The 12,167-nt window shown below is 42.5% G+C and overlaps 1 protein-coding gene across 1 annotated transcript in view; it reads left to right on the forward strand.

Annotated features, from left to right (window-relative positions):
• PSMD1 (proteasome 26S subunit, non-ATPase 1) overlaps positions 1–12,167 on the forward strand; it is a 77,382-nt gene that overhangs the window by 40,862 nt on the left and 24,353 nt on the right. The window contains exon 17 of the mRNA XM_054074724.1: positions 10,350–10,464. Coding sequence (XP_053930699.1) covers positions 10,350–10,464 — 115 coding nt within the window. The remainder of the gene's footprint in view (positions 1–10,349; positions 10,465–12,167) is intronic.

Below are 12,167 nucleotides of genomic sequence, written 5' to 3' on the forward strand. Positions count from 1 at the left end.
ATGTTGTATTTATTTGCAGTTGACTTTTGATATCTTCATTCTTCAGAAAAGTATATAGTAGAGAATAAATCCAGCTACAGTAATTCTGTTTTCTTATCTGGCCACCTCCCCATTGCCAGCCCTGTCAGTGCTCAGAGAGTGGAACACATGAACACATACAAAAAGCAGAAATCAAGAGAGGAGAATATTGTATTAGGCTAACGAGCTTTTGAATTCAGTTTTCCTTAAGCTCAGCTTGGTCTAATCAACTTCAGTTTTATAAATCTTGAAGGCTTTCCTGGCATTAATTTAACTTCAAGTCTTTGCCAAAATTTTGTTTGGATTAAACACCACCTTGTGATTGTACAAGTGAAGCTTGCTTTCCTTCATCACTGACACTCGAGCTATTTCTTTCTATGTTGGACGGCAGCTGGAGTTATTACTGCTTTCTGGAGATGGAGCTATTGACAGTATGTCTGGATCATAAATGGAAAAAAAAGTGTTGCGGAGTAAAACCATCGAAGTATAGAAAAATTTAGGTGAATTGTTTAGCTTCAGTGGTGTGCTGGTGGGTGTATGCTATATGCAGATCTTCATGTCACATCTCTGAATTTAAAGAACAGAATTAACACTTGAGGGGGAGAAGACAATGTGTCTGTCAGAACCATCTGCTTATCATCAACATCAGTCACTGATGCAAGCCTGTGTTTGAGCTGTAGCGTTACCTTGAAAAGTTTTTTTTTGTTTTGGGTTGTGGGTTTTTTATTTTTAATGTTTTCTCTTTCACAGCACAGTAGACACTATAGAATCATAGAATGGTTTGGGTTGGAAGGGACCTTAAAGATGATTCAGCTCCAACGCCCCTACTATGTGCACAGACACCTTCCACTGGATCAGGTTACTCAAAAGACTTATCCAACCTGGCCATGAACACCTCTAGGGATGGGGCATCCACAACTCCTGTCAGCAGCCTGTTCCAGTGCCTTACCACCCTCACAGTAAAACATTTCTTCCTAATGTCTCATCTAAATCTCCCCTCTTTCTGTTTAAAACCATTACCCCTCATCCTATCCCTGCACTGCGTGATAAAAAGCCCCTTCCCAGCTTTCCTGGACCCCCTTTAAGTACTGGAAGGCTTCTGTAAGGTCTCCCCAGAGCCTTCTCTTTTCCAGGCTGAACAACCCAAGCACTCTCAGCATGTCTTTGTATAGGAGGTGCTCCAGCCCTCACATCATCAAAGGGGCAGAATAACCTACCTCGCCGTGGCGGTCACATTTTTTTTGATGCAACCTAGGATACGGTTGGCATTCTGGCCTGCAAAGTGCATGTTGCCAGCTATTGTTGAGGTTTTCATCCACCAAAAAACAACCCCAAGTCCTTCTCTTCAGGGCTGCTGCAATTCCTTTCTCCACCCAACCTGTATATCCTTTGGGGATTGCCCTGACCAAGGTGCAGGACCTCGTACTTGGCCTTGTTGAACTTCATGAGGTTAGCACAGGCCCATCTCTCAAGCCCCTAGGTGGCACCCCTTCCCTCCAATGTGTTGACCACACCCCACTGCTTGGTGTCATTGGCAAATTGCTGAGGGTCCACTTAATCCCACTGTCCATGCCTGCAACAAAGATATTAACACTGATCTCAGTACCAGCCCCTGTGGAATGACACTTGTCACTGGTCTCCAGTTGGACGTTGAGCCATTGACCACAACTCTCTGAGTGTCATCCAGCCAATTCTTTATCTGCCAAGTGGTCCATCTGTCATATCTATAGCTCTCTTACTTAGAGACCAGAATGTCATGCAGGACAGCATCAAATGCGTTCATGAGTCCAGGTGTATAACGTCAGTTACTCTTACCTTACCCACCAGCACTGTAGCCCTGTCATAGAAGGCCACCAGCTTTGTCAGCACAATTTGCCTTTAGTGAGGCCACATTGGCTGTCACCAATCACCTCCCTGTTTTCTGCATGCCTCAGCAGAGTTTCCAGGGGCATCTGCTCCATGTTCTTGCCAGGCACAGAGGTGGGACTGACTGGCCTGTAATTCCTCAGGTCTTCTTTTTTCCCTTTCCCTTTTTCCAGTCAGTAGGAATTTCACCACGCTGCCACAACTTCTCAAATATGATGGATGATAGCTTAGCAACCTCATCTATCAGTTCCTTTAGGACTTGCTGATGCCTCTTATCAGGTCACATCGACTTGTGCACCCTCAGGTTTCTTAGATTGCCTAGAACCTGATCCACTCCTACAGTGAGTGGTTCTTCATTCTCCCAGTCCCTGCCTTTGCCTTCTGTGACTTGAGTGGTGTGGCTTGAGCCCTTGCCAGTCAAGACTGAGGCAAAAAGTCATTGAATGCCTCAGCCTTTCCCGTATCGTGGGCAACCAGGTCTCCCGTTTCCTTTCGTGGAGGGAACATGTTCGGTACCTCAGTCACTTCAGTGTGTGGGAAGTATCAGAGTTATAGTAGCGTAATTTGTTCAGCTTGAGTTCCATGTTGCCTCCATAAATTTTCATTGCAGATCTTACTATCTGCAAAGCAGGGCTGTTGGTTACTGCAGTAAAAAATTGTTCTGGTCAGAGTAAAAATCAAGTGTTCCTCTGAAATGCCTCAGTGGATGGTTTGGCTTGGAAGGGACCTTAAAGATCATCTGGTTCCAACACTCCTGCCATGGGCAGGGGTGCTTCCCACCAGGCCAGACTTCTCTAGGCCCCATCCGGCCTGGCCTCGAACACTTACAGTGAGGTGGCATCCACAGCTTCCCTGGGCAACCTGTGCCAGTGCCTCACCACAGTCATTGGAAAGAATTTCTTCCTAATGTCTAGTGTAAATTTTCCCACTTCCAACTTAAAGCTATTCCCCCATACCCTGTCACTGCATGCCCTTGTGAAAACTCCCTCCCCAGCTTTCTTTTGGCCCCCTTCAGGTACTGGAAGGCCACTCTAAGGTCTCCCTGATGCCTTCTCTTCTCCAGGCTGAACAGCCCCAACTCTCTCAGCCTGTCCTCATAGCAGAGGTGCTCCAGCCCTCGGATCATCTTTGCGACCTCCTGTGAACCTATGGAACAATTCCATATCCTTTTTTTGTTGGAGATTCCAGAACTGGGCACAGTACTTCAGGTGAGGTCTCACGAGAGTGGAGTAGAAGGTGAGAATCCCCTCCCTTGCCCAGCCAGCCACGCTGCTTTTGATGCAGCTCAGTATACAATTGGCCTCCCTGGCTGCGAGCACACATTGCCGACTCATGTTGAGTTTCTCATCAATCACCACCCCAAAGTCCTTCTCCACAGGGCTGCTCTCAATGGTGTTGTCTCCCCAGCCTTGAAACTGTGGATTGCCCCGACCAAGGTGTAGGACCTTGCACTTGGCCTTCTTGAACCTCATGATGGTCACACGCTGTGCTTCTCCAGCTTGTCCAGGTCCCTCTGGATGACATCCCGTCCTTCTGATGTGACACCTGCACCACTCATCTCGGTGTCATCTGCAAACGTGCTGAGGGTGCCCTCGATCTCGCTGTCTCTATCACTGATGAAGATGTTAAACAACAGTGGTCCCAATACGGACCCCTGAGGGACACCACTTGTCACAGATCTCCATCTGGACATCAAGCCATTGACCACTACTCTCTGAATGCAACCATCCAACCAATTCCTTAACCACCGAACATGTCTTTTGTCACTAGAATGGCTAAATTAAATAAACGAGGGGGGAGGCACCTTGATTAAGCACGAGCTGAAGGGTGTGCTGTTGCCCACAGATTGTTCTGATGGAAGCTGTGTAAACACATTCAGATCTAATTGAAAAGGAAATTGTATTTTTTTTAGTATAGTTAAAAATAAAGTTTTTCTTGGGAACTTGCAGGGGAAGATGATGCGAGTTTAGTTGCATATAGGATTGCACAGCATTCCTTCATGTCAGGTGACTAGAAAACTTATCTGCCTTTTGTGATGTCTTTTGAACTTTCCCAGGTTCGAATAATTTCTAAGAAACACATCCCACTGTGGTGCATCTGTTACATATCCACAGCAGGTTCCTCACTGCAAGCTTCTGGCTGGGCTTTTTGTGCGGGCCTCTGCCCTGCCCCCGTGTTCAGCTCCTCTCCTGTGTTTATGAGTGGTAAACCCTAAACCTTGCTTGGCCACACTCCTGGTCCTCTGTAACTGGAATATTTGAACCACACATAGATACTTTTTCCCCCACTTCTTGCTCTTATTTATGTTTTCAGTTTACCAGTATTCTTGTACTCGACTGGGGCCACTTCTGCATTCGGTGTGAGCTGACTCTGGTGACGGTGTTCGGTCGATGCTCATCCCTCGCGTTCAGGTGCTCTGCCTGCTCACAGCACTCACCCTCATTCTCCTAACAGGGTGAGGCCTCCTAGGAGCTCTCATTCTTCAGCAAGTCTTGCTTAGGCAACCAGAAGGCATTTCAGGGAAAAACACAGCAGAGAAGGAGGCTGTGCTGCACACAAGATAGTTGCAGAAAATTCCTGGCATCCTGGCATGGCAATAGCTCAGATCCTGTTTGTCGCAAGAGAAAGACATGGGATTTACACCCGTGTTTAGTCTACACTGAACTATGTCAGTTTGTTCTATTTTTCTGTGCAGGTTTTCCATCTTATGTGTTTTCCCCTCTCTGCTACACCCTCCCTTCAGAAATAACTGCAAATTGTGAAATGAAGTATCTGTGTTCTGCCTTTTTTAACTCTTTCATGGATGAAGTTAAACTTCTGTTAAGCTTTTCTTTTTTTTCTATCTGTCATTGCACTACAAAAGCAACTTGTGGAAATAACTTTATGTCAAATGATTAAGTCATATCCAGTAGTTTAGAAAGTCGTAAATATTTATAATCTTTTGAAATATGACTGGGGAGACTTAATGAGGGATTTAAGATAGATTTTATATTGTCCTTTAATTTTCTGGCATTTCATTTTTCAATGAGTTGTAAAATATTAAGACTATTAATATTTTTAGACTTAAATATTTAGACTAAAAAATAAGTATATGTTAGTGATGCTTTAGATACTTTCATTTTTAGTCTCAATCACAAAGACCGGTGTGATGGTTTATTTTCAGTATTCTGTTTATTTACTTATTGATGCTACCTTATTTACATATACAAGGTTTTGTGTTTAAATATTGCTGAGATGTAAAGAGAAATGGCAATAGTCCTCTAATCTTCAAGATGTGCAACTTATAGAATTGGAGATAAACTGTGCAAAGGTATTTCGATATGATTTTCACAGGGCTTTGATCTAAGGAACTAAGTAATATGCTTCTAAGGATCTAAGGAATATGCTTCAAGTTACAGCAATCTGAGGTTTTAATTTTGTCTTATGGTGGTGTTGCACACCTCTTGGAAAGAAAGATTAAATGGATTTTTAAACAGAATCCTCAGAGTGTTCCTTAACTTTCAGTAGCCCAATAAGGCACTTGTAGGGAAAGCCTGCTGAGGATTTCAGTATCTACAGATGTTGCAGTTGTAATTACCTGTAAGCCCAGGTTCATTTCAGATTCCTAATAATGCTGCTCTAAGAAACGTTCATGGTAGAAAGGAAAGATGGATTCAGGGTTCTCTGCAGCCTATGGAGAATCTTCCACAGTCCACATCATGGATTGAAAGGAGAACTGAGCACTTTTTGTGTCCAACTGATATGGGTGGTTTTGTTCATATTAGTCTCTGTTGGTCATAATCAACATCCTGGGTTTTATTTTGTGAATTTTTGCACTGGGCGCTTAAGAAAACTTTTCTTTCCTCTGTCTTCAAAAGTAATGAAAAATCCAAAACTTTCTTTGATTTCTCAGAAATTACAAGCTTACAAGCTAAGTATCAGCTTTTATATAGAGAACATAACACCTATGTGTATATAAATATGGCGCTTATATTTAATTCTATCCAGGAGATGAACAGCCTCAGGAATGAGCTCAAAGTTGAGGCTAAGGTAATTGGGCAGGAGTTAGGTAGCTCCTTTGGGTTCTCTCTGGTTCTGGTTTCTGTGAAGATTCAAAATCCTTACCCACATAGGGTGTTTGTTTCTTGTGGAGATGTTGAGAGCAACCAGTTGGTGAGTAAAACTAATAAAATGCAAGCTATTACATTTTGCTGAGACTCTCTCATTGCTGTCTGGGTGCATCTTTATTTTTCTTTATGGTTTTGTTTATAACTTGTGGATCTTGGAGGAAATCCTTCGTCTGCGGCCCATGTATCACAACAGTAAGACTCATCCTGGTGTAGGGTGTTGAAATCCTATAGAAGAAACTTTCAGGCTTTTTTGGCTTCTTGATGATTCATTTAGTTTCCTGATAACAGAGTTGAAGCTAGTTGTGTTGTTGGCTTGTGGGTTCACAGACATCTGGGGTTTGCTGGCTTATGGAGAAGGAATTGAGCAATTTTCAGATGAAAATGAAGGAAATATTCAGTTCATTCTTTTGTTGTCATTTTGCTATTGTAGAAAAACATAATTGCAAAAGCAAACTGCCTGAGCAAAGGCAGTGTTAGGAAAAAAGGAAGGAACCAGTGCATTAAAGTTAATTTGGTTTTTAAAAGTAGACGTTGCCCATGATTTTAAGATGTACACCCCAATTTAGAGACAATCTTAGGCTTTAATGCAGGAATTTTTAGATGCAATTACTGGTCTGTGTTATGAGAAAATCAGACTAGAGCATTATGGTATGTTGCTTCTGTCCTCAAAATATATTAAATATACTCCAGCCTTAGAATTTTTACTGTGACTTTTAAAGGAGGGGGAATTGTGTCTGGAGATTAAACTTCTGCCTGCTAAATCTCCAGATGTTATCCTGGTATTTTATGTGATTTTATCTTCTGTGTTTAACTTGTAGTAAGGACAGATGTCCATATTAGGACTACGAGTACCCGGCTGCTGAATGTGACTTCTGATAAACCGTTTATCTTTTTTTAGTACTGTTTGTAAGTTTTCTCACACTCTTCATTACTTCTCTTCCTCTCCCACCAGAGGTTTCTACTCAGTAGCCACATTGATTCAGCAATCAGCACAACAGGGTGGTGGAGTTCTCCAGCAGTGAGCTGGAGAGGTGGACTTGGTTTGGGAACCTGAGTGGGTTTAGTAGCAGTGAAGTGGAAACTTCCTCGGTCAGCAGGAGCACTACCCGTCCCTCCACTGTGCGGAATGCCAAGTCAGCAGCTTGTGTGCTGTGCTCTGGGTGAAGGGTGAAAGCCTTGGGCTGGGGGCAGGAGGACATGGTCATGTTTGAAACATGTTCCCCAACTAGGCTACCAGTTGGAGCCAGTGCCTCGGGAGCGTGATTGCAGCCTGTAACTGCTCAGAAAGGCTTTTTAATTTTGAGTTGATCATTTGACAGAATTGTTTTGCAATTTGTGAATTATATTAAGTGTGGGTCTGGGTTTGTGCAGTCTAACCTTTGGCAACTGCATGTAGGACTTTGTAAAGCATCCCAGCAATAAAGCGAGCAAGCAAATGTTATTGTTTAAGCATTGATGCCAATGGTGCTCTTGTGTACTGAAGTCCTGTTCCTCCAATAAGCATTTTTACAAGACACTTTTGCTTCCTCAACTCACTTGTGGTTCTGCCTTCTAGTTCTCTTTTACGTAGGAAGACACTTTTTGAAGACTGCAGGTTTGAGGAGACTGTGTTACTGAGGCCCATTAAGTAGCTTTAACTCTCAGAGTGGGTTTACAGGAGGACTCCTGTTGAATGTTTGACCATTTTCTGAATAGATTTGAGATAAAAGCATTTAAAATAATGGCCACAGGTAATGTATGTCTGGCTAAGAGTTCCATAATCAATTAGTATACATTAATCCTGATTTTATAGTAAAAATTGTGTTGGAACTTCTGAGCCTGCGGATACAAAGTTATGTCAAAGTTAATGATTCTATCAAATCCAGCTTTCTGAGCAGAAATTTAATGATTAATGCTTCAAAGTGCATAATCACATCTTTGCCAGAAGATGTTTTTCTCTTCTTTGGCACACAATCTGCCTGTTTAACTTTTGTTGAAGTACAGCAAACACAAAGTGTTAAAAGTGTTTGTGCAAGAGCTGAAGTCTTCTGGGCAGCTGAATGCCTGGGCTCATTTATTACAGGCTTTGTGACTCCTGGTCTCCACATCAGCTCATTTTTTTAAAAAAAAAACCCATTGTCAGCACCCAAGCTGTTATTTGAGTGAGAGGCTGGCAGGTAGTTTTAAATGTGTCTTTTAGTTCATAGTCTTCACTCTTTTAGTTTATAATCTTCACTTCTGCTGCTTGTTTGCAGGACAGAGTCATTCTGTTTCACAGCTCTTCTCCCTTTCTTAACATTTGTCATCACAGCTGCATCTTAGAAGCAATTTCTAGCTACTTTTGTGTTTGTTCCATTCTTCTATGTGTATGTTTTGCTGCTGTTTGGAGCGAGGTTTATAAGCTGATGGTGGTAGGTGGGATTCTTTCCCCATATGGTTGTTTCAGGAAAACTCGTAAAGACTGTTGAAAGCAGGAGCTCACCCCTGGGTACTTGTAGATCTGGGTACTTGCTGGCTTTACTGCTGAGGGCTTGGGTAGGCTCTGAAACCAAGGTGCCTCCAAGTCCTCCTCCAGCATTGCTGTAGGGGCTGGAGCCTGTGTGGTGGTGCTGCCTGTGTGTGATCAGCTGGAGCAAGAGAGAGGAGGGTGAAGGGAAGTTTATAATTAGTAATCAGGACGCTATGGGAAAGTGTTGAAATGGGAAGAGATAATAGCTAGAGTAGAAACTAACTGGTGCTTTGTGTAGAGTATAAATAAATTGTGAGTGTGGGGTTATATGAGCGTGCTTTCTGTTCCCAGTCACAATGAAAGAAGAGAGTGAACTAGATTATTGCTTAAGGTCTCTTCTCCTTCTGCTTTCTATGATTTGGGTATTCATTTAAATAAAACCAATGCGGGAGCATACTCTGTAATGATTTTTCTACCTCTTGAGTTGTTGAGTGTTTTGATAGGCTCTTAATGATCCTACATGATGCTGTAATTACCTGTGTACAGCAGGTACCACTGCCACCCTCCACCCTCCATCTTTCAGCATAGCAAACATAAGAAAGGAAACTAAAACTAAGATGTTCTTGGCTCTTGCTTTTTATGTTTCAGTCTGAAATCAGTTTATAGTCAAAGTAAATGGCTTGCAAGACTGCTTTTAGGATTGTGGATGTGACAATTAGAAAGCTAGTCTGGGCTGCAAGACACAGTGAGATGGAGTGGATAACCAGATGATATGCACTTTGTAAACAGACGTAATTAAATCACTTGCATGTTATAGTTTCCCATCTTTCTTTTCCATGAGCATGTATGTGCCGACCCATACCTGCATCACTCTTGTGATCATGGTGTCATGAGATCGGGTAAATTTAACAGCTTAACCTGCAGTGCCTGTGGGCCCAGAATGCAAACTTGTCTGATGCAAAGATGCTTACTTTACAAGCAGTTATACCTTTGCTGCATTAGAAATACTGATATTGGCTGTGTACAATATTATGAAGTGGTTTGTGTGGCATTAGAATTAATGGAATGATAAATATGAGTACAAAGACAGAAGGGAAATTAATATATCCACACCAGTATGTGAGTTCTGCCCTACTTAAGAAATAATATTCACAGGACTCTGCATTAGCAACATGTGCTTCTTGCTGTAGGAAATTAAGGGTTCCCTTTCATCTCCCCAACACTGGGGTAGAAGTTCTGTTGCTGTAATTACCAACAGGACACTGGTTCCCAGGGGCAAGGCAGGGAGCATGTAGTCCCATTTCGGATCTCTTCAAAGGCAGCAACATCGTAGCATGATATTGTAAGGAGGCAACAGTAGACATTGCTGAAAAATTGATTGGAAGTGTGTGTGGTATCAGCATTTCCTCCCACGCTTTGATTTACAACAGCAGGTGGGGATGAGGAGAATCTGTGATTGCGGAAGGGAGTTTGGGACCCAGCAACCTTGAAGGCTGATTGAATACTGGAGTTAGGTTTTGTGTTTGCTGGTGAAAGATTTAGCACCGTGTCTTGTGGAGAGTAAACCTCTGGTAGTGACCAGCCTGTCACAACAGCATGATTTCTAGAGGTAAAGACCTCAATCTCAATATATACGTCATTCTGCTGGGTAATCTTTTAAAGGCAGGAAATATGCACTGAAAAGGAAGGCTTTAGTAGTGGGAACCGTTTGCAAGATCTGCGGTGATAGGGAAGTTTATTCATTTGTGCACTTCCCCATTTTCCTCTTAGTCGATTTGTTCCACCCCTCTGGTTACACTCTGAGAAATGCAAAACTTATGACGTGGGAGGGCAATTCTAGATTTTCCAGTATGAACAGAGTGAAGTCTCCATATTTTGAAGAACAACAATAATAAACAACTTTTTTTTTTTTTTTTGCCTTTCTTTAGGACTCCTGAGCAGTGTCCAAGTGTGGTTTCTTTGCTGTCAGAGAGCTACAATCCCCATGTGCGTTATGGGGCTGCCATGGCTTTGGGTATCTGCTGTGCGGGCACTGGAAACAAGGTGAGGACCAGAAGCATCCATTGCCAAGACTGTTTCTGCTCTCTTCTGCCATAGACATTTGTGACATCACACACGCAGATCAGGTTTATCGCCCATGTACACTGCTGGCCAGCTGGAGTAGAGCAGTACTTCTTTAAATTCTTTAACTGTCCTGGGCACAGAGGTTCTTTTCCTGCTTGTACAGAACAGATAAAGAAAGAGAAAAGGAGAATGTTCTCATACATTATTGGTATATTCTTGGAATTTTGTTTTCAAAATTTTTCTTAAGAGTTTTTATACTGTCAAGTTGCCACTGAACTCTAAATGTATATTCAGTACTCCAGAATCAATGCCTCTTTGCCCTTGGAGTTGATCTTTTACAGATTGCTTCAGGAGAACAAGGGGGTGCCAGTGACAGGAAAGCAGCAGGAGTATTGCATAACTTCTAGCTCCCTTCTTTGTTACTGTGATACACAATTCATGGAAGATCCATGTAGTAAAGCCAAGTGCAATGAAATTTAATGACATTTACTGTAGTTCAGGTATGTAATTCACAGCTAGTAAATTTTATTCTTGCTTTATAAGCGTTGGTTAAGGATAATTCTCACACATGATAGCAGGGACCTTTTAAAGTAGAAGAATTTCCCCTTCTGCTGTGAGAAGTGTGTGCATATTGGGAAAGCAGCAAGTAAACATGTGGATAAGCTTCCTCTGCTTCACCCGTGGATGTATATAGTCTGTACTGGTAGTGAATTACTATTCCAGAAAAGGCGCACAGACTATCAATGTGGAAGTAATATTTCATGCTTTTGAGTCTTGGATAAATCTCACACTTACCTGAATGATCCCTTCCTCAACTGTTCAATACTTGGCTCTTGCAAGTCAGCACCTCCCAGCACATCACTTGTGTTGTGAAATGCACAGGATAATGATGTGCACTGCCTGCCGTCTTTAGCGTCTAAAGCATGCGGGCTTGAAAGGAAACTGAAAGCCCAGGTTTTATCCAGGTTGCTTTACTCTGAAGTGGGAGGTGAAATCAAGAAGCTAATTATTTTAACCTGCTGCCTCTCGTGAGTTGATTTAAGTGGAAATGCTTTTAGTTACACAGAGAAGTCTGTTTTATTTCCAGATACATAGTGTGATAAAGACCTAACCCATCTGATTACATACATATAGACTGATTACATACATATAGACATGTCTTCCAGAGCTTATAATAGTAGGTTTTGAGCTTCTTAGAGTGGATGTCTGATTGTTATCTCTCCTGTTCTACAAGTATCTAACAGCTTGCTTCACATACCACGTGAGAGTGCATTTAGAAGGCTTCTGTGTTGCCACAGAGCAAAGTTGCCTGTGCAGTTCATGGCTGTACAAACTGCTATCATAGGTTTATTCTGCTTAGGTCTGAAGAGTGTGGTTGCTGAAGGCTGGCTGAGCCCACTGACAACTTGTGCTGCTGAAACAGGTCATCTTGATCCCTCCTGCCACCTTTTGCTCTGTCTTGTGTCCTGCTCCCTAGTGAGCTTATTCAGATACAACACAGAAAACTGACCCAGATAACAACAACAAAAAAGGGAACAGTTCTCTGTTGAATTATTGAGCTGGAAAAGCTCACTGAGAGGTGGGACAACAGCTGCAGCTGGCACTGGGAAAGGGGAGGGACTGGACAGCTGAAGGGAATTTGAGGAAAGAAAGGGATCTCATTTTGACAGCAGTGAGTTTGG

The sequence above is a fragment of the Cuculus canorus genome, chromosome 9 (genome assembly GCF_017976375.1).
Source record: "Cuculus canorus isolate bCucCan1 chromosome 9, bCucCan1.pri, whole genome shotgun sequence".
NCBI classification, from domain to species: domain Eukaryota; kingdom Metazoa; phylum Chordata; class Aves; order Cuculiformes; family Cuculidae; genus Cuculus; species Cuculus canorus.